The sequence below is a fragment of the Phyllostomus hastatus genome, unplaced genomic scaffold (genome assembly GCF_019186645.2).
Source record: "Phyllostomus hastatus isolate PE091 unplaced genomic scaffold, TTU_PhHast_1.1 phas_scaffold_60, whole genome shotgun sequence".
NCBI classification, from domain to species: Eukaryota; Metazoa; Chordata; class Mammalia; order Chiroptera; family Phyllostomidae; genus Phyllostomus; species Phyllostomus hastatus.
In genome coordinates this window covers 15278489-15302411 of record NW_025334038.1, presented here as the reverse complement: position 1 = coordinate 15302411, position 23923 = coordinate 15278489, and the positions used below count along the sequence as shown (strand labels likewise).

Here is a 23923-nt window from a genome sequence, read left to right as displayed (position 1 = left end):
AAGAAAAAGAATACAAGAAAACCAAAGGAAAGAAAAGTAATTTTGAAAGGAGACATGGGGAAGAGAATACTAATTTTTTTTTTTAATTCTAAGATTTTTTTTTAAGATTTTATTTATTTATTTTTAGGGAGGGAAGGGAGAGAGAGAGAGAGAGAGAAACATCAATGTGCGGTTGCTGGGGGTTATGGCCTGCAACCCAGGAATGTACCCTGGCTGGGAATCGAACCTGGGACACTTTGGTTCCCAGCCCACGCTCAATCCACTGAGCTACGCCAGCCAGGGAGAATACTAATTAATAAATTGAAAGGAAAACAGGGAAAAGGAACACAGAGAAAGTAATATAAATAATAAAAGTAGAGAGGAACAGGACAATGGAGTAATCAAAGCTAAGAGTAAAACAGGAGATAGGAAAGAAAAAATAGAGCAGCAAAAATAAAAGAAAAATAAATACAAAAATAATAAGGCTGTGAAAATGAAAAATAGCAAAAATAATTAAAAAGAACCAAGTGGATTGGTCTCAGCAGAGTTTGGTGCTCATCTTCTTATTTCTCCCTTTAGATGTCAATCTTATGTCTGATTCTGGTGTGAGCCAATGTTACGTACTCTCCACATATGGCCCTTCACAGCCTTTTCAAAGCTACAAGCCATTCGAATTTTGTGGCTGATTCTTCCGGGCTTGGCTGTTCCCAGGGTGGGCCAAGTTGCTCTACAAAGCTGGCCTGTATCAGCACTGGGTCCCAGGGTATACCAGTAAATGTCCCAAGTCACCTTAGGATCTGCCTCAGCCATGAGGGCTTCTATGTGTCAGATGGATCTGTAGCCAGAGGAGGCAACTGATGGATGTTTCTCTCTCACACCAACAGTTCTCTCTCTCTCTCTCTGTCTCACAAACACACAAATCAATAGAATATACCCTATATGCATCCTCTTTTCAAGTCTCATAGCATCCTGATGGGATGGGGGAAGAGGGCAAGAGTCCAACAACAAAACTGTAACTGTAAATGGGATGATGGTGCAGCACCTGCGCCACTCTTTCAGGTGAGTTTCAGACTCAGGTTCCTACCACTGCACTCCCAGGAAGGCCTCCACACCCAGTGCCATTCTTGCCTCTCTGCCTCAGCAATCCTGGCTCCTCAACCATTCCACAGCCTCCTCAGTCAGACTCTGTCCAACTCATAGTTCCAGGGGTGCCCAGGGCTGAGGAGGCAACAGCCCTCCGCCCCCCGCAGCAAATATTGCAGTCCCCGGACCCTGGCTCCCAAGAGGGCCCATGGCCCAGCTTGGCACAAAGGGCACAGTGGCAAGGCTGGTCACCAAGGTGCAGCCAATCCTTTGGCTTCTTCCTGAGGATGTTTAAAATTTCACAACATGACACAAGCTCCAAGCCTGTTGCACTCAGAACCACTAGCTAGGCAGTGGTGGTGGCAGCTCCTCCAGGAGAGCCCAGACTACCTACCTGCCCCTGAGTGCTCACACAGATGGAGAGACACTTACACACTACACAAATGCATGCACATACCAGCACACATGCTCACTCACACATGTTCTCACACACACTCAAATGGTTTTTCAAGTTGATTGCTCTGCAGTTTAACTGCCAGTCCAGTGCTGGGAGCAAACAGACCGAGCTTACAGCTACTCTGTGGCCATCTTGGATCCCCAAGATGGACTTCTTTTCTGATTAATCAGAATTAGTCACTCTATCTTTAAAATCTGTGATAACTTCTGAATCATGTGAATCAATACAATCACATTCAAATTCTACCTTTTTGTAATACCACAAAATTTAGTCAAAAAGTAGGTCAGTGATTACATTTTTATTTTTATTACCTTGCAATTGCCAAACTTTTAAAGGTGCCATTTCATTCGTGCTCTCCACAAGATGCTTTCTGAGTTCTTTCAACTGTCCCTTCAGATCAGGATGCAGGTCTCTGTAAGAAACATAAAATCAGTCCCTTGCATGTGTCTTTTCTTTCTCGAAGCCACTCAGAAGTTGGCTCCAATTTTATCTCCATGATTTTCATATCTTATCATTAGGAAAATTCCTACAATATAGGAAAAAAATTAAAGTATAATTATTTTTCTTAAAAAGTAAGTTGATATAGAAAAGTATTAGTTAATTTTAAAAACCCTAAAATTTACAAATGAAATCATAAATCAGTACAACAGTGATTCTCTAGGTTATAGGAGGGAGAGGAATGGAAGTGGGAGTGGGGAACAAAAGGGACCTCTTCTCTACCTGTAGTGTTTCACTCGCCATGTTCCTTCCTTCCTTTCTTCCTTCCTTCCTTGCTTCCTTTCTTTTTTTAAATAAATGCACACACAGATTGGGGGAAAAAACTTCATAAATAGTTCTTTGGTACAGAAAAGCAAGCATGATAGCAACAATCAATTTTGGGTGGTAAGTACAGCCCATGGGTATACAAGGGGAACACTAAAAACCCAGAATTTATTTTTTATAAAATATTGTACATTTATTCTTACATGTTTAAACTTCAGTCACCTTCAAAGTACTCTCTGTTTCATGCAATATGCCTATCAAGACATTTTTTCCACTGCTCCAAACAGTTTTTAAATTTCTCAATTTTGATGCCTTTTAGTGTTTCTGCCACGTTTTGTTTCACCTCTTCCACATCAACAGAACATTTCCCTTTGAGGACTTTTTTCATCCAAGGAAACAAAAAATAAAGTTGCTCAGATAACATGTGAATAGGGAGGGTGGTGCACAGGGGTCATGCTGTTTTTGGTCAAAAACTGCTGAGCACTCAGCACAGTCTGAGTAAGTGTGCTCCGAAGTCAAGTATCATAAAATGGGCAAATGTACTGAGTCTTCAAAAAAAATTCACTAAAGCCAAACACAGACTCACACAATAATGCCAGCTGGTACACTGATACAGAAGAGTTCCTAGAACACATGTCTAACAGGGAAAGCTTGTACCACAAAGGGCCTACCCTCCAGAGGATAATTCCTGTTTTGACGGGTCCCCCCTTATATTATTTTCCGTCCTTTTCTGAGTATTTATAATTTCTAAAAGTAAAATTGGCTCTATATCACTACTGGTTCTCAAATGAATTTCTTTCCACTACATACTGATAAATCCTTTGGTCACATGAATACAATTCAAGCTAACCAAGACTGTTTTGTTCAGTTTCATCTCGAAATATAGTATACTCTATTTAAAGCTAGTACAACAGAAGTTGTAAGAAGAAGAGATATATCATTTAGACAGAGACAGATGGCTGGTAGAATCATTCTATTCTTTCAAATGCTAGAATCTCAAAATTTTGTTTTTATATATTTTTAATTTTTCAACCTCAATTTACATTCAATACTATTGTTCACCAGTTTCAGATGTATAGCACCAAAATTTCTTAAATACAACATGCAGAAAGTATATTTACTCAGGTCCTTTACCATCCAGCAAATCCACTTCCAATCAGTCACTACAAACTCTTCTTCATGATAAAAATATCAAAAAATGGTCCAATTGCTTTAGGTAGCTAAATAACTATTCTGAATGTACAAAAAGAATAAATGTCTTCAATATTCTACATACTACCTTGTGCTATAAATACAAGAAATCATAATGCTATCCAAAAAACAAACTTAAACACATGAATATTTAAAGGAATTCTGGAATCCTGGGGGGGCGGGGCGGGAAGGAATCTGTTCACATACTACTGAAGCCAAAACTGATGTTAAGCAAAAAGAAACGTACATATGCACACGATGAACACAACATGCCCACAGTAATTTAACATGAACTAAGTCATCTCTGTTAAATTGTCAGTCTGGTTAAGGCATTTCACTCAGCCAAACATTAAAGCAAGTATATGAAACTAAGACTATATATATTATTTCTATATGATTCCTTCCTTAAAAAAAAAGTACACCATAGATATCTTAATACTTTCAGATAAAGCAGAATTCAGGGTTCTGAACAATTATCAAGTCATATCAGAAGTAATTGCAACTTTTAAAAGAAGAGCTATGAAGACCTTTCAACTTTAAAATCCTATGCTACTTTTGTGAAATTGTTATGAAATTTTCTTCAAAACAAAACTACTTTCTATCTTTTTTCATACAGAATAAACACTAATAAAAGGTATAAAGTCTACAGATTCGACACACCTCTTTTGCCTTTTTTTCAGACTATGTTTAGCATAAGTAAATAAATGAAGCTATGACTTAAGTTACAGGCTATGACTTCTCTAACTTAAAATACATTTGATCTTCTCAGGAAGACTGACTGAAGAAGTTAGCTTTCTCCTATTATGAATCAAATAATGGCTTGTATATTTTGTGCCATCAATTGCAAAGCCCAGAAAAGAAAATCAATTTAACCCATAAACAGGTAGTCACTGTATCATTTAAGAATATGTGCTCTGAATGAGTGGATATCATAAACTGTCCTATAATTAAGCGGTCATCTCTTCATATCAGATCAAACATATGAAATATTGTTGGCAACTCTGTAACTTAGATAGCAATGAAAAAGATGATGTTCATAGTGTGAGGAAGCCTGGAGGTTTAAATACAGTAAGACCACTTCCGAAAAGTATATACATACCTTAATTTTCCAAAGAGAAATCCTTGAACTTCATCAATAGGATCATTTTCACCTATCACTGTGGTGTTTACTTCAGCACCTATAAAAGCACAACAAACACATGTCTAATCACTCATATTAGAAATAAAAACATTATTAATTTCATAAGTCTGAGTAATATTTTTTTAAAATTGAGAAACACGTGAAATTATGATACCATTTAAAATGCTGAATACCTGCCCTGGTTGGAATGGCTCAATAGATAGAGTGCCAGCCTGCGAACCAGGGGATCACTGGTTTGATTCCCAGTCAGAGCACATGCCTGGGTTGTGGGGCAGGTCCCCAATTGGGGACATGCAAGAGGCAACCATACACTGAGTTTTCTCTCCCTCTCTTTCTCCTTCCCTTCCCCTCTTTCTAAAAATAAATAAATAAAATAAAATATTTTTTTAAAAATGTTGAATACCTAATTTTGCAATGGTAATAAACAGAGAGAAGAAATGTGTTTATAATACATCTTATGTTTCTGAATAAAGAATACATTTTCCCCTTATTCGTTGGAAAATAACATGTTAAAAGTCCCGAGGTTAATACCTTTAATATTACAAACAATGGATTTTTCAACATCAAAATTCTGAAGAATATACATCTAAACAACTTAATCCTAAACAGAATTACTGAGAACTATAATGCATTACTAGGCTATCTTCCATGTACCCAAGCCAATCCTTTTTATCATTAAAATGAGCTCAAAAGAAATATAAAAGATTGTACATAAAAGCTGTAGTTAAAATAATAAATTCAAAACCCTAGAGTATGATAACAAGTATCTATACAAAACTCTTCCAAATATGGAAAATAATAAAAAGCATTAAATTGTTCATTAATTATAGGATAGTTTAAGATTTCATGTTGGGACATAATTAATGGTTATTTGTAAACTACATATCATCAACAATAGCTACTTAATTTATTAAACATTTTTTTGTGCGAAAAAACTGTGCTAATTTCTTACCTATACATTTATTTTCTCCTCAAAAATGCTTTAAAGATTTTATTTAATTTTTAGAGAGGGGAAGGAGGGAGAAAGAGAGGGAGAGAAATATCAATGTGTGGTTGCTTCCCGTGCACCTTGCACTGGGGACCACACCCAAAGCTCATCCATGTGCCCTAGACCAGGAATTGAACCAGCACCCTTTTGATTCACAGGCCAGCACTCAACGACTGAGCTGCATCACCAGGCTCCTCACAAATACTTTAAAAGATATATATCATTATCTGTACTCTATACAGAAAAATATTAGATCTAGAGAATTTGCTTAATGTCACCAACTCAGATGTAACAGAACAAGTATTCAAATACAAGCTCATCAGATTCCTAAATCTATTCTTTTTTTTTATTGCCCTATCTGGTGTAGCCCAGTAGATTGAGCCTGGGCCTGAGAACCAAAGCATCACCTATTCAATTCCCAGTCAGGGCACATGCCTGGGTTACAGGCCTGTTCCCCAGTAGGAGATGCATGAGAGGCAACCACACATTGATTTTTCTCCCACTCTGTCTCCCTCCTTTCCCTACTCTCTAAAAATAAATAAAATCTTTTTAAAAAATCTATTCTTTTTATTAAGGAAACAAGTTCCCCTTTAACTCAAATTAAAAAAAAAAACCACTTGGGTCTAATTTACAAATTCACCTTTCACCTGAGTATCATCCTTGGCCTTGTACTCAGTGCTCTTAATGGCCAGCTCCACACCATAGCCAGAGAGATAAACAGGCTCTTTTCTGGGATTCTGCAAACAGAACAAGTATTCAAACATTACTACTGAGCTCTTTACATGTCATATTATACAGAATATGACCATGTTAATGTCTTGTATCCAACACCTAGGATTTTTAACTGTTATTTTAACGGTCATTCTATTACAGTTGCCCCAATTTACCCGCATTGCTCTCCTCTGCTCCACTCAACCCCACTCCCATAGTCAATACCCACCCTGTTGTCTATATCCAGGGGTCATTTATACTTGTTCTTAAAGGCCCTTCCCCATCTTTTTTTTTTTTTTTCAGATTTTTTTATTGTTGTTCAATTACTCTTGTCCCCATTTTCCCCCATTACTCTTCCCCACCCTACCCATCCCCACCTTCCACATTAAATACTCCCTGTTGTTGTATCTTTGTCCATGGGTCCTTTATACATATTCCTGGACAATCCTTCCCCTTCTTTCCCATTATTCCCACACACACAGTGGTTACAGTTAGTTTGTTCTTTATTTCCATGTCTCTGGTTATATTTTGCTCACTTGTTTGTTTTATTGATTAGGTTCCATTTAAAGGTGAGATCATATGGTATTTGTCTTTCACCACCTGGCTTATTTCACTTAGCACAATACCCTCTAGTTCCATCCATGCTGCCTCGAAAGGTAAGAGTTCCTTCTTTCTTTCTGCAGAATAGAATTCCATTGTACGTTTACACAATGGAATACAACACCTAGGATTACACACTCAAAATACACTTAAAATTCCACGGGAATCCTAGCCTACTTTACATTTTATATCCACATGTATGAGAATGGGGATTCCAAGTTAGAAGCAAAACCAAGTGAAGGGTCCTGGCCAAGTGGCTCAGCTCGTTGGAGTATCCTCCCATGCACCAAAGGGTTGTGGGTTTGATTCCTGGTCGGGGTGTGAATGGGAAGCAACTCATTACTGTTTCCCTCTCTCTCTCTCTCTCCCCCTTCCTACCTCTCTAAAATCAATAATCATATCCTCGGGTTGAGGATTCAATAGCAATAATATTAATAATAATACTAAAAACAGATGAAGGAAAATAGTTGAAAGAGCAAAAATAACCAAACCATGTAACAAAATGGAGAAACAGAAAAAGAGTTCCATAACCTACATAGCAGTGTTGAAAATTAGTGTAGTTTCAAACCCAGAAGTGCTTTGTTGGGACCATGGGTGTAAATATGTGCGTGTTTATATTTTTTATTGAATTCAAATGTCTTATGTCAGGGTTTGAGCTAATCAAATGTCACAGGCTTATCACCACCCTGAATGAGGATGGTCCTGTAGACATTTAATCTTTGATAACAGAAACAGAGTCTGTGTACAGAGGAAAGGAAAACAGTTGTCAAAAATTAGATATTAATAAATTGTTTTCTGCTCATACAAGTTTTCATCCAAAATCTTTATTTTACTTGCATGGACTTAGCACCCAATATTTATCCAGCTTATTAGGACACAGAAATTTTAGGCTAAAAATCTCTAAATATAAATAATTTAAATGCTAAATGTTATACAAGGATATAAAAGCTTCATTTTCAATGAATTCTGCCTGATTTTACCTTTAGAAATCCTTCCTTTTCAATCTTATGAAAAGGTTTCAAAAAGGAAAAAAAAATAAAGGTTTGGAAAAGAACAGAATTAAACAATCAGTTCCATATGATGTGACCATGTTAAATCTGGATCACACTCTTTGTAACTCAAGGAAATGTTTATTGAATTTTTCCATTGTTTTCATTTTTATTTTTCTATTGTTGTTCAGTTGCAGTTGTCCCACATCTTCCCCATTATTCTCCCCTATCCTGTCCCTGCCACTCTCATAGTCAATCCCCCACCATTGTCCATGCCCATGAGTACTCTATTCATGTTCCTTTGTTTTGCCCTTCCCCTTCCTTCACCAGTTATTCCCCACACTCCCCCACTCTGGTCACTGTCAGTTTATTCTTTATTTCTAAGTCTCTGGTTCTATTTTACTGATTAGGCTCCACTTAAAGGTGAAATCATATGATATTTGATATTTCAATGCCTGGCTTATTTCACTTAGCATATGCTCTCCAGTTCCATTCATGCTGTTGTAAAGGGTAGGATTTGTTACTGCTGTCCAGTATTCCATTTTGTAAATGTAGCACAGGTTTTTTTTTTTGATCCATTCATTTACTGATGGGCACTTAGGATGTTTCCAGCATTTAGCTATTGTAAATAACATAGGGGTGCATAGGTTCTTTCCAACTTGTGATTTGGGATTCTTAGTGTATAATCCCAACAGTAGAATTGCCAGGTCAAAAGGCAGTGCCATCTTTACTTTTTGGAGGAAATTCCATACTGTTTTCCACAGTGGCTGCACCAATCTACATTCCCACCAACAAGAGAAGAGGGTTCCCTGTTCTCTACAACCTCGCCAGCACTTGTTTGTTGATTTATTTGATGGCCATTCTGACTGATGTGAAGTGGTATCTCATTGTGGTTTAAATTTGCATCTTTCTAAAAACTACTGGTGTTGAGCATTTTTTCATCTGTCTACGGGACCTCTGTATATCCTCCTTGGAGAAGTGTCTGTTCAAGTCCTTTGCCCATTTTTTAATTAGATTGTATGTCTTCCTAGTGTAGAGTCAAGTGAGTTCATATAGTTTTGAGATCAAACGCTTGTCTGAGAAATCATTGACAAATATGTTTTCCTACACAATTGGTTCCCTTTTAATTTTGTTGATGTTTTTTCTTTAGTCGTACAGCTTTTTAGTTTAATGTAGCACAATTTGTTTATTCTTTCCTTTATATTCCAAGCCCTGGGGCATATATCAGTGAAAATGGTGCTGTGTGGAATGTCTGAGATTCTCTTGCCTATGTTCTCCTCTAGGACTTTTACAGGGTCACAAATTTAAGTCTTTAATTGTGGTGCATGATATAAGTTGGTGATCTAGTTTCATTTTTTTCCATCTACTTGTCCAGATCTCCCAACACCATTTATTGAGGTGGGTCTCTTGTAGACAGCATATGTGTGGGTCATGTTTTCCAATCCATTCTGCTACCCTATGTCTTTTGATTGAAGCATTTAATCCATTTACCTTCATGGTTACTACTGACAGGTGCTTAGTCATTGGCATTATTTCCTTTCGTACCTGTGTTCCTCTCAATCTCACTCTAAACATCATCTTCTTCAAGCAGTCCATTTAGCATTTCTTGCAACACTGGTTTAGTGGAGGTATAGTCTTTTAACCCCCTTTTTTCTGGGACCCTCCTTATTTTGATTTCCATTTTAACTGAGAGTCTTGCTGAATAGTCTTGCTTGCAGGCCTTTGCTTTTCATTGCTCAGTATATCTCTTGCCATTCCCTTCTGGTTTGTAGTGTTTCTGTTCAGAAATCAGCTTCTAACCTTAAGGGAGCTTCCTGTATGTTACCATTTATTTCCTCCTTCCTTCATTTAAGATTCTCTCTGTCTTTAAAATTTGACATTTTCATTATGATGTGTTGTGGAGTGGGCCTCTTCAGGTTCATCTTGATTAGGACCCTCTGTGCTTCCTAAACTTGCATGGCTTTTCCCCTCTCCAGGTTAGGGAAGTTTTCTGTCATCACTTTTTCAAACAGGTTTTCTATCCCTTGCTTCTTGTCTTCTCCTTCTGATATCCCTATGATGTGAATGTTGCTACATTTCATGTTGTCCTGCAGTTCCCTTAGGCTACCGTCATACTTTTTGAGTCTTTTTTTCTTTGTGTTGCTCTGCCTGGGTATTTCTTTCTATCTTGTCTTCCAGATCACTAATCCAGTCCTCTGCTTCATCCGGCCTATTTATAATTTCTTCTAGTGTATTTTTTTATCATATAGTGTATTCTTCGTTTCTTTCTGGATCTTGTTTATAGTTTCTATTTCTTTTTTCTTACTGTTGTAGTTCCCACTCAATTCCTTGTAGTAGTGAGTTCCTTGAGCATCCCTATTACCATTCTTTTGAATTCTATGTCTGTTAGATTGTTTGCCTCCAATTCATTTAGCTCTTTTACTGATGATTCTTCCATTCCTTTCAACTGAGGGTTCTTTCTTTGTTTCCCCATTTGAAGTGACTCTTTTTTTTGTTTCTGTGTCTTGGTGTTCTGCTCTGCCTGCCCATCTTTGTGGGGTGGACCTCTGTGGTAGTTCTGTGGGACTGAGTGGTGCAGTCTCTTTAATCTCCTTCTCTGGATGCTCTAGGGTTGCAATAAGACAAGGACATCAGAGAGACTGTTTGAGTAGGCTCTCTTGTTGAACTTGGGCTTTATTTGTTTATGGCTTCTTTGTTGGTGTGTTCTCCCCTCCAGTGGGCTTACTGGTAGTTACAACACCCACCTTGTCTTAAATGCTGTTGTATAGGTATTGGTAAACAAAGCAGTATTACCAGACGACTAAACCTATGCCATTAGAAGAACCCCCCTATCACAGCAGTGATCTCCACTGCAATCAAGCAAAGATTATTAAAGGTGAAGAGAGATTACGAATATTATAAGATATGACAAAGGCAATATGAGATGACTACACAAGGGGGAAATGTTATTGAGTAGAAAGAGGGAGGAAAATTGATAAGAGTAGGGATATAACTGAGGCAAAAAAAGCGAGAGAACAAAATTTAACACATTGTATGCGGGAAACATATTTATGCGTTTTACAATGACTGGTAGTAGAACGCGCAATAAAAACTACTTGCAAACAATGTGTTAAAACATAAGTAAAACATGGAAGAGTGATGGAAACAATCAGTAAGAAAATGGAAGATTATATTATGAGGTTTGAAGTAAAATTAAAAAGATACTGGACCAACAGGAGCAAAACTGCAGAAAAACCACAGCAGGGTCAATAGCAATGACAGCTTTAATCTGGGCCAAATTAATTATAATTTACATGGTTCATTCTTAAATAAGATATAAATTGTAGTAAACATTTTTTTAAAGATTTTACTTATTTATTTTTAGAGAGGAGAAGGGAGAGAGAGAGAGGGAAATATCAACATGTGGTTCCCACTAGCGCCCACTGGGGACCTGGCCCACAACCTAGGCATGTGCCCTGACCAGGAATCGAACAGGTGACCCTTCGGTTTACAGGCTGGCACTCAATCCACTGAGCCACACCAGCCAGGGCTATTAAACTCTTTTTAGGCATAATTGTTTTACATTTCTTCAGAAAGGCAAGTAAAGCACCTCGTATGTGCAAATAACATTTTATGAAAAACTATTTCACTTCTCAAGAAACTAATTTAAATAATTCTAAACTAGTTCTATATAAGTGGGGCAAATTATTAGCTTATGTGTTATGAGCATGCTGGACAAAATAAAATTTAAAACAATCATAAAACAAATCCATACTTACGGATATATAATGTCTGAATACATAATTGAGTTTGCCTGCATTGCTTTTTGACAGAAGCTGGCGGTGGAAATTATAAAATGCCTCATAACCGATCTCAGAGTAGAATATCACCACTGGACTCTCAGGATTAGATGAGGGGTATCTGTGATCACCTTTAAACAATAGGGGTTTGGGTCTGAAAATGAATGCAGATGTTGATTAATAACTGTTAACAATTCCTATAGAAGGGAGGAAAGCCAGAAAAAAATATATATACCAAAATCTCATAATACAAAACTTTAATAAATTATTCTACTATATAGAATATAATTTCCTTTTATCTGAAAACATAAGTACAAATAATGCAAAAAAGCAGAGGAATACTTCAAGTGTATAACTTGCCATAAAAGCATCTACCATCTTTACTACTTACTGTTATCTTCCCATTAATAGATTTAACATTTATGCTTTCCTCATAAATTTTAAAACTTAACCCCCAAAAATACTTCTCTAAGAACACCAAGATATGAATAAATATTAATACACAGACTTTATAACCTATCAATCTCTCTTAATGAGTTATACCTCATGTACTAAAGGAAAATGACTCCAGGAAAAACAAACCTACCTGTATAAATTTATAACCATAGAAAGAATTCTAAAACGATATAACTCAAAACATTAAAAATAGTTATCACCTCTCGAAGAGGATACATTGTCATTCTTCTCTTTATAAAATCTGCATCACTGTTATTATTATAAATTAAACAATTTTTTAAATTAATCAAGTCTGTTGTCCCTAAAGGAGCACTTTATCACACAGCTACCTCAAACCTGATATGGCTAGAATGCACATTGGGTATTTTCGTTGTTACCTTGAGTAAGAAGCACTCATGTCATTGGGTGAGCAGAGAACAAGTGCTGGGCAGATAATCTAACCAAAGAACTAGCCCCACTGAAAACACCCTTAGCACTTCTGATACAGCAAAACAACACCACAGAGAAAGATCATTGCTATCCTATTCATAAGACCAGTAGACAAGGTACAAAGTGGAACGCCCTAGCCAGAGAGAAGGAGGTAGGTCTAGCATATTGGGTTGGCCAAAAAGTCTGATTTTTTCTATAAAACAAAAGACACATTTTACATTTTCACCAATAACTTTACTGATTTGGATATTTTGAGTATGTCAGCTATCTCCAACATGGTAGAATATTGATGGTTCTCAATTAATGTCTCAATTTGATCACTATAAACTTCAAATGATCTAGCCAACCATGGAGCATCATCCAGCGATAATCTCCAGCATGAAATTTTGCAAACCACTTTTGACACATTCCATCTGTCACACCACTAGCTCCAAACACTGTACAAATCTTTTTTCTTGCATTTCAGTTGCACTTTTACCTTTCTTGAAATAATAAAGCATAATGTGCCAAAAATGTTACATATTTTCTTCCTTCAATATCAAAATGGTTCACAAAACGTCACCAATTTTGATGCTTTTTTTAATACATGCTGATATGGCAGTTGTCACAATACAATCTAACAAAACTGTTTGAGAAAACTGTTTTAAATGAAGTTAAAGACAACTAAGCACTACTAGAGCCATCTTATGGAAAAAAACAAACTTTTTGGCCAACCCAATATTTATCCACTAAAGTAAATCGACCTGTAAGCAAAAAGCTAGCCTACTAATCGTCAATTTAATATTCAAATTAGCCCTAAAATTATCCTTTAAATAGTTTTCTTTGTTTGAAACTAACACTATCCTGAGAAACCATTATTATTAATATAATTACTTCAGGCACTGGCTTTAATATCCAGAGTATTTTTTAAATATACTTTATGATTATGCTATTATAGTTGTCCCATTTCCCCCCCTTTACTCCCCTATGCCCTGCACACACTTTCCCACCTGCATTCCCCGCTTTAGTTCATGTCCAAAGGTTGTACATATAAGTTCTTTGGCTTCTATATTTCCTATATTATTCTAAACCTGCCCCTATTTTCTACTTAGCATTTATGCTACTCATTCTATGTACCTTTTCCTCCACTCTCCCCCTCCCACTACCCCACTGGTAACCCTTCTTGTGATCTCCATTTCTGTGATTCTGTTCCTATTCTAGTTGTTTGCTTAGTTTGTTTTCTTTTTTGTTTTTTTATTAGGTTCAGTTGTTAATAGCTGTGAGTTTGTTGTCATTTTACTGTTCATAGTTTTGATCTTCTTTTTCTTAGATAAGTCCCTTTAACATTTCATATAATAAGGTCTGGGTAATGATGAATTCCTTTAACTTGACTTTATCTGGGAAGCACTTTATCTGCCCTTCCATTCTAAATGAAAGCTTTGCTGGATAGAGAAATCTTGGATGTGGGTCCTTGCCTTTCATGACTTCAAATACTTCTTTCCAGCCACTTCTTGCCTCCAGGATTTCTTTTAAGAAATCAGCTGACAGTCTTATGGGAACTCTTTTGTAGGTAACTCTCTCCTTTTCTCTTGCTGCTTTTAAGCATCTCTTCCTATCCTTAATCTTGTCTAACGTAATTCTTATGTGTCTTGGTGGGTTCCTCCTTGGGTCCAACTTCTTTGGGATGCTCTGAGCTTACTGGACTTCCCAAAAGTCTATTTCCTTTGCCAGATTGGGGAACTTCTCCTTCGTTACTTTTACAAATAAGTTTTCCATTTCTTGCTCTTCCTCTTCTCCTCCTGGCATCCCTATGATTTGGATGTTGGAACATTTAAAGATGTCCTAGAGGTTCCTAAGCCTCTCCTCATTTTCTTGAATTCTTGTTTCTTCATTCTGTTCTGGTTCAATGTTTCTTTCTTCCTTCTGCTCCAAACCCTTGAATTGAGTAGTCCTGGTTTCCTTCCTGTCACTGTTGCTTCCCTGTAGATTCTTCTTTATTTCACATAATGCAACCTTCATTGCTGCTTGGGTCTTTTTTATGCAGTTGAAGTACCCAGTGAGTTTCTGGAGCATCCTGATAACCAGTGTTTTGAACTGTGCATCTGATAGGTTGGCTATCTCTTCATCGCTTAGTTGTATTTTTTGTGGAGCTTTGATTGTTCTTTCATTTCGGTTTTTTGTTTTTTTGTTTTTTTTTTTTTGTCTGCGCAAGCCTGTTACATAGTAAGGGGCAGAGCCTTAGGTGTTCACCAGGGCGGGGCAATCCTCATGGCTGAGCTGTGAGGCTGTATGTGGGCGAGGGGTCAGAGAGGGAACAGTGCTACTTGCTCAGCTCTGCTGGTTTTTAAGTCACTTTCCCACTACCCACAATCAAATTGGGCCCTTCTGGTGCTGATTCCAAGTGGGTGGGTTTGTGTACATTCTAGGACCCTGTGGGTCTCTCCAACAAACTCTCCTGTGAGGCTGGGAGTTTCTCCCACTGGCGCATCAACCTCCACAGGTGTTTTCAGTCAGAGACTCTGAGGTTTTGAGGCTTTATTTCCCTGCAATAGAATCCTAGGTTGTGTGGTCTATCTTGCTCTCCAGTTGTTCCTCCCGGTTTATCTGCACAGGACTGTGGGACTGTCCATTCTGCAAGTCACTGCCTCGCCTAGTCCACCAGCCACCGCCTACCCGCCCCAGTCCTCCAGCTGCTGCCTTGCTGTGAGTCCTCTCCACCCAGCTGCCCATCTCTGCCCCTCCTACAGGTCTGGATGAATGTTTCTTCTTTAACTTCTTGGTTGTTGGACTTCCATACAGTTTGATTTTCTGTCAGTTCTGGTTGTTTTTTTGTTTTTAAATTTGTTGTTGTCCTTCTTTTGGTTGTGCAAAGAGGCACAGTGTGTCTACCTACACCTCCATCTTGGCTGAAGTCTACACAGAGTATTCTTTACTCAACTGATGACAAAGTCTATGTTATTTCTCAAATACAGTCATTAGTAAATAACAATAACATTAAGTACTCTTATTATGTCCATTTTAAAATGAGATGAGAAAAGAAAGTTTAAGTAATATGGCTAAGTTCACAAAACATTTTAGGCAATGGAGCTGGAATTCAAATCTAGAAAGTCTGGTTCCAGAATCCATACTCTAGACCACTATACCTACAGACTACAAAACCCATTAAAAAATCAGAAAGTAGACTTCATATAGAAGAAACCCCAATGAACACATGATATTTCTAGAGAGAAACACACAATCTACCTTTCAGGTGCTGTTAGTAGAAGAGTCTCAAGGGTATCAAAATCACAGGTCTTCCTTCCATGCACTGAAAAAAATGAATTACATCCTTCTGGTGGAGGTTCATCACTGGCTATCTGTCATTTAAGACAAGATATTTTAAAAATAATTTCTAACCAAAACAAGACAAGGACATGAACATTCTAAGATGGTAATAAAATAACAAAACAACATCAGTAAAAGCAAAAATTAACATCTACTGAACACCCATTATGTGACAGAAAGTAAGAGCTTTCCTTGCATAATTTCATTTAGCTCCTCCCAATATTACTCTATGGGGAAGGTGTTAATAGCCCCAAAACAGAGCATTAAAATTCTATCTTAGAAGATATCTAAGGACATCCAGGCAATACAATGTAAAATGAAGCTTATGAATGTCAATTTTAAGTGCCAAAGTACAAGAATGCAGTCCTAATTCAATATACTATGCAAATTAAATATAATATTCAAATTAATATAGTGTTTACATTTATCTAAGCAACATACATACACTTTCAGTTTAAGATGTTAACTAAACTTCTGTGAGAAATATGCTTTTTTTATTCCAAGAACATTATAGAGCAAATTCAGAGTCCTAAGGATAACCTAATAGTCACTAAAAGTTTTAAGTCTTTACTTTTTTTAAGATTTTATTATTTATTTTTTAGAGAAGGGGGATGAGAAGAAAAAGGGAGAGAAATATAGATGTGTGAGAGAACCATCATCAATCAGTTGCCTCTTACATGCCCCTGTTACAGGGTGCAGCCAAGAGGGGGGACCCCAAATGGGCATTTAAAAGGGGGTCCAGAACTTAAGGTGTCCAGGAGATTTTAAGATGTCTCCATCCCCCCACCCAGGGTGTGGGTTGGGGGAAGGGACAAATGGAGCAAGGCCATTGAGATCTGTTTTGCATAGCAACAGCCTTGCAGCTACTCTCTGGCGTGGTCATTTAACATATCTATAGCCTTTGGCTGGTCGCTTAGATATGTTAAATAGCTGTGATCATCTCTGAGCCAGGGGAATGGAAATAACTTCCCCACCAACACGTGACTGGGGGCAGATCCCCCAAGGTACAGCGCCTGCGTGGGAGCTCGGAGAAGATTGGCTCCAGGACATGGGGCCACGCCTGCCCAGACTCATGATGGCAGCGCAGTAAAGCTGGAAGGATATGAATTCTGGCAAGTGAAGCCGAGTGTGGGAGGAGTCAGAAATGAAGCTGCAGAGGAAGATTGGCCACGGGGATTTAAAACCCAGACTTGGCGGCCATTAGGAAAGAGAACCACGCGGCTTTGACGGAGTGGGTACTCTCCCCTTCCCGCAGCCCTGAGAGAGAGAACCATGTGGCTTTAGCAGAATAGGGAGGACCTCAGCCATTGAGGGAGAACTGTGCTGCTTTAGGAGAGAGAACCACGCGGCCTTGACAGAGTGGAGACTCCCGCAGCCCTGAAAGGGAGAACCACGAGGCCTGGACAGAGCGGGGACCCCCGCAGCTTTAGAAGGGGGAACCACCACCTGGTTTTAGCAGAGATCCTGCGACTCAGCCGAGGGTGCCGGGAACCCAGGGAGGTCTCCCAGTCGAGAAGGAGGACTAACTAAGAACCAGAGGACTGTCTGAGCCATGGACTTCATTTTCCTTCCCTGAAACACGGTACTCTGGACTGGGCAAAGGGGGAAGGAAGGAAGGACTGTGTCTGTTTGTGGGTGTTTTGGAGGACTTTGGGATTTTTGATAAACACATTAGGTCACTACTTTAAGTTTGTATAGCATTAAATAAACATTTCCTTTCCTTTTCATGAATCTCTGGCATTGAGAGACGTCTTTCCTCAGGCGGCGGACATGACGGACCTGGGGGCCTTTTAAATAATAGTATATCGTCCCAGGCCCCCCTTGTTCTGTTCTGTAACACCCCCAACCAGGGAACTGGTCCACAACCCAGTCATGTGTCCTGACTGGAAACTGAACTAGCAACCCTTCAGTTGAACTAACAGTACCCAACCCATGGAACCACACCAGCCAGTGCTTAAGTCTTCAATTTAGATAGTGTTACTTCTAGCACAGGTTAGTAGGCAGTCTCTCATATGTTCAAACACTGGAAACTTTGGTTATTACCAAACCAGTGGGCTTGCAAACAAGAAGCCAACAATTTTAAGAATGTTTTAAGTGAAAAACTTACACCCCCTTTCCCAGGGATGAATAAAACCTAAGAATATGTGACATTTACAACCATCACAACTATGGCTGAATACTGTTCATGCCATTCTTCTGAAATGAGATCTCAAAGCAGTATAGTTCAGAGTAAAAGATTTTGTGTTGGGAACCGCCCTGACTGGTATCAGAAGCTGAAACCCCCACCTAGGCTAAGGCTAAGGGAACGCCCTTGGAACCGTAAGCCAGCAAGGAGACAAAAGCTTATCTCCCTGGCAGGAATGCTGCTTATGCTGCTGAACCCCAAAAAGCTTGGTCGGTTAGCCAAAGACGGGTAAGACTCCCCACGGGGGGAACAACCTAAGACAGGCATGATCACTTTGGGAGGCCCCCCAAAAGAAGGACTTGGGGGGCTGCAGCAAAAGGGAGTGATGGACCCTCACTCCTCGGCTTTGACATAGCCTGAGTTCTCAGTGTCTGGGAAAAAACCTCCTTGTCTCCCAGTTGCCTTAGTTCCCTTGCTCCACCTAAGCCTGAAACAATGACAGGGTGGTGCAGCTCTGCTGAGAAGTGCAGATTCCCCAGGCTGATCAGGAGTAAGAAAGAATATGTAAATTACTGTGAAACCTTCTTTGTTTAGAATGCTCTCAGTTGAATGAGAGGGGTCCAAGGAGAAACATAGTTTGTTCCTCAGTCTTACAGCTCTTTGACCCCGACTCAATAGACCGGCAGAGTTCTTTGTTTTCTATGGTTCCTTACTTCCCCCTAATGAGTACTGTACTTTACCTGAATTATTATGCAAAATGAGCCCAATAAAAGCATGGACTGTAAATCGGCGCGCTCCCTACTAGGGGGGTGGCCATTTCATCCCTACTTCCCCACAGAAACTAGTTGGTCTCTGTGCATGTGTTTTTTCTCACATGTTTTTCGTTGAGCCATCCACAGCGTTCCGTGGTCATTGCTGGCCGGTGACCCACGCGCAACAATTTTGGAAAAAAATTGGCATATGCACAATTTCTCCACCAATTTGTATGTCAACCATTTAGTTAACTTTTCCATTTGCAAAAATGCAGTAGAAAACTGGACACCATGTTTCACTATCTCAGTTAATAATATTCACAATTACAGCAGCTACAGCTCAAGAAAAAGGATCACCAATGCTGCCCAGCACCAGTTTATACTAAAATTAAGTTCTTTACACGAAGCAAATGGTTATCTACAACCACTGGCTAGTAGTGTACAGATGAACTAAAATTAAGTGAAATAATAAGTAGCTATATATAGCTAGCGGCCACTATACTGGACAGCATAGCTACAGTCCAAAAACCATGTCAGAAATACATAGTCAGGAGACAGATAAAAATGTAACCTACTATTTCAAGTAAGTAAAAATACATTAAGGAAATTATGTAAGATGTAAAGAATAACCTAAGTCATAATCAGAGAAACAGAAAAAAGAGGTAACAAGCTCAACAAAAAATAAGAAAAATCATTTTAGAAATGAAGACTAAACTAGAATGAGCACAAAACAAATATAAGTAATGACTTAAGATAAATAGGAAAGAAGGAAAAATTTTTCAATCAATCAATAAGAGATTCAAGAGAAAGGAAAAAGTAATAAAGCTAGGCAAAGAAAATTCAACATATAGATAATACCAATTCCAAAACAAGGAAACAGAACAAATTTAAGTTTTTAAAGAAACTTTTTGGAAATGAAAAAAAAACAAGATTTGAAACTTTATATTAGAAAAACATACTATAGCCCTGGCTAATATGGCTCAGTTGGTTGAGTGTCATCCCGTACACCAAAAGGGTATGGGTTTGGTTCCAGATCAGGTCGCATGCCTGTGTTGTGTGTTTGGTCCCTAGTGGGAGCACACACAAAGTACAACCAATGGATGCACTTACATCAATGTTTCTCTCCTCTTTCTCCCTCCCTTTCCCTCACTCTAAAATCAATAACCATGTCCCTGGGCAAGAATTAAAAAAAATACTGTATATCTAAAAATTCTGACCCAGAACAATTACTTCTATGCTATATTTTAGTAAACTATGACTTTAAATAAAAAGGAAAAAAATCCATAAGGATTCTAGACAAAAAGAGCAAGAGACTTCTAAGGGAAAAAGATGATAATGGTCATCTTTCTGCAAGAAAGACATATACTAAAAGCAAATGAAATAATATGTATAAGACAGTCAAAAAAGGAAAATTTGAACCAAGTATTTTATATCTAGACTGTTCTATAAACATGTGGAACCTGAAGAAATACTGTTTCCATGACCCCTTCCTGTGGAACCTACCTGTTAGCAACATCAGAAAAGACAACTGACTAGAGACATTTGGCAAAAGGGCTGGTTTACAGAACCAAAACTAAATGAAGATTAAAGAGAATATAATATGAAATGAAGCATCTATGTTCTAGGTAGAATATATTCATTTTTTAGAAGAGGGGATGAAGAATAGGGATCACTAAGTCAAAGAAAATTTTTTTACTGTTCTCAGTAAATGTTATTGTGGGAACAATATGACTATTGTTATTAGTGCTACTGTGTCTGTAATATAGATAAAACAAATAAGTACTATTGAGATAGTCTAATTCTATCATCCCTTTAAATACATGAGAACTAAAATTCTCAATATGGGAGAAAAGAGACATACATGTAACAAAGTAGTCCTTATTTAAGTTGAAAATATTAGTATGAACTCATGAAGTATTTCATCTTTACATAGCTTTGTATATTTGGTCTTTAGATAGATATGTACAGTTTTTTCCTATCTCTGCCCATTTATAAGGCCTAAGAACAATTAACAACCCATTGGCAATGAATATCCCTAATGCCTAGATGTGTTCTTAAACTACAAACCCCCAATCCACCCCTTTATGGTTCTTATTTTTTTTTAATTTTATTTATTTATTTTTAGAGAGGGAAGGGAGGGAGAAAGAGAGAGAGAGAGAAACATATCAATGTGCGGCTGCTGGGGGTCATGGCCTGCAACCCAGGCATGTACCCTGCCTGGGAATTGAACCTGTGACACTTTGGTTCACAGCCTGTGCTCAATCCACTGAGCTATGCCAGCCAGGGCTCCAATCCACCCCTTTAATGAGCCTCTTAGGACAGCAATTTTCAACCATTTATATCTCATGGCACACATAAACTAATAACTAAAACTATGTGGCACACCAAAAAATATATTCTATTTTTTGCCAATCTGACAAAAATAGGTATAATTTTGATTCATTCACACAGGACAGTCATTGCTGTGTTGGCTATTGTCATTTTTTTATTTGACAATTTAAGGGAAAAGAGGTAAGTGCCTTTGACTAAATAGTCAAGTATTGATGTTTTAAAAATTGTTGCAGCACACCAGTGTGCCACAGCACACAGACTGAATTGCTAAGAACATAGTGAGTCACTATCTGGGGCCAGAGATGTAAAAAATGAACCTGAAACCAGTTAGCAAAGAAGCAATGAAAACTACTAGGGTGGTATCAAAAGAACTCAAAAGTCTCACACTTCCTGATTTCCCAAAGTAGTACTAAGTTAGCAATCAAAACAATATACTACTAACCTAAATATTGTACAAACATGTAAACCAATGGAACGGAATACAGAGCACAGAAATAAATACCCATTTATACAGTCAATTGATTTTCAACAACAATGTCAAAACCATTAAATGGAGAAAGGACCAACTTAAAAATGATGAAGGGAAAACTGATTATCTATACGTAAAAGAATGAAGCTGAACTCTAACTCTATACCTTAGTCAAAAATTAATCAAAATGGCCCAAAGACTTAATTTAAGAGATAATACTACAGAATTCCTTGAAAAAACATAGGAGGAAAGCTTCATGACATTGGATTGGGTGATGATTACTTAGATATAACACCAAAAGCACAGACAACAAAAGAATAAATTGGACTTCATCAAAATTAAAAACCTCTGTGTATAAATGGACATTATTAACAGTGAAAAAGAAATTCATGGTATGGGAAAAAATATTCAGAAAGTATATATCTGATAAGTGATTAATATCCAGAGCATATAAAGAATTCCTACAACTAAACAACAACAACAAACAGTCCAATTCAATAATTGGCAAAGGTCTTACATAGACATATCTCCAAAGAAAATATCAAGATGGCCAACAGGCTTATGAAAAGATGCTCCACATCATTTGTCATTGGGGAAAAAAATCAAAACCACAAGACACTAAATGTTCAAAAACATGCTAGTGAATCAAACTCATTCAGAAGTGTCTTACCCACTAGGATAGCCATTATTAAAAAAATAAAATAACAAGTCTTGGCAAGAATATGGAGAAACTGGAATCCTGGTGCATTACTGGTGTAGCTCCTTTGGAAAAGACTTTGGTAGTTCCTCAAAATGTTACAAAGAATTACTATATGATCCATGAATTATATTCCCATGTGCATAACAAAAAGAATTGAAAGCAGGAATTAAACCAGATACTTGTACACCAATGTTTCATAGAAGCATTATTCACAATAGCCAAAAGGCAAGAACCTATCCATATGTCCATCAGCTGAGGAATGGGTAAACAAAATGTGTTATATGCATAGAATAGACTATTACTCCGTCAAAAAAGAAATGAAATTCTTATACACACTACAACATGGATGAACCTGAAAAACATTATCATATAATAAGCCAGACAAAAAAAGATATACAATGTATGATTCCACTTTTAGTTAGTATCTAGGATGGGCAAATTCAGAGATAGAAAGTAAAATGGTGATTGCCAGGGACTGGAGGGAAGATGAAGGGAATAAGGATTTATGGGTACAGAATTTCAGTTTTACAAGATAAAAGTAGTTCTGGAGGTGGAGGTGGTGATGACTATGCAACAATATAAATGTATTAAATACCACTGAACTGAACACTCAAAATGGATATAACAATAAGTTTTATTTTACGTATATTTTACCACAATAAAAAAAGTTTAAAACTAACTGGTCAAAAAAAGGATGACAGTGAATCAGTTGCATTTTTATATACCACTAGTCAACTATTAGGAAGGGAAACTAAGAAAACAATCCCATTTACAACTGCATCAAAAAACATGGAATACTAAGAAATAAATTTAACCAAGGGAGTAAAAGACCTGTAATCAGAAAATTATAAAACACTGAAAAAAGAAATTGAAGAAGATACTAATACATGGAAACACATATTGTACTGATGGATAGGAAAAATTAACATTGTTAAAATGACCATACTACCCAAAGCAATCTATATAGTCAATGCAATTCTTAACAAAATAACAATGATGTATTTCACAGAATTAGAAAAAATAATTCAAAAATTTACATGGAATCACAAAAGACCCTGAATAACCACAGCAATCTTGAGAAAGAAGAACAAAGTTGGAGAAATCATACTACCTAATATCAAACTATACTACAAGTCCACAGTAATCAAAACACCATGGTACTGGCATAAAAACAGACATATAGATCAGTAGAACAGAATAAAGAGACCAGGAATAAACCCATGCCTGTAGTCACTTGATACTAGACAAAGGAGGCAAGAATAAATGATAGTGTAAAGACAATCGGTGCAATAAATGGTGCTGGGAAAATTGGACAGATACATGCAAAAATAATGAAACTAGACTACCTTCTTATGCCATACACAAGAATAAACTCAAAATGGATTAAAGACTTAAATGTGAGACTCAATACCATAAAAATTATAGTAGAAAATATAAGCAGTAAAATATTATTTCTCTTTGTAATATTTTTTTATTTATCTCCTCAGGCAAGGGGAAAAAATAAAAATATGGAACTATATCAAACTAAAAAGTCATTGCACAGCAAAGGAAACCATCAACAAAATGAAAAGACAACCCACTGAATGGGAGAACACATTCGCCAATAATACATCTAATAAGGTGCAAATATCCAGAATTTATGAAGAACTCATACAGCTCAACACCAAGAAAACAAACA

General features: G+C 37.4%; 1 protein-coding gene across 4 annotated transcripts in view; it reads right to left on the bottom strand.

Annotated features, from left to right (window-relative positions):
* Nucleotides 1-23923, bottom strand: part of UGGT1 (UDP-glucose glycoprotein glucosyltransferase 1) — a 184647-nt gene that overhangs the window by 135394 nt on the left and 25330 nt on the right. For all 4 annotated transcript variants that reach the window (XM_045825843.1, XM_045825844.1, XM_045825845.1 and 1 more), the window contains 5 exons: nt 15788-15900; nt 11660-11834; nt 6242-6338; nt 4572-4650; nt 1831-1931 (listed from right to left, as the gene is read on the bottom strand). In XM_045825843.1, coding sequence (XP_045681799.1) covers nt 1831-1931; nt 4572-4650; nt 6242-6338; nt 11660-11834; nt 15788-15900 — 565 coding nt within the window. The remainder of the gene's footprint in view (nt 1-1830; nt 1932-4571; nt 4651-6241; nt 6339-11659; nt 11835-15787; nt 15901-23923) is intronic.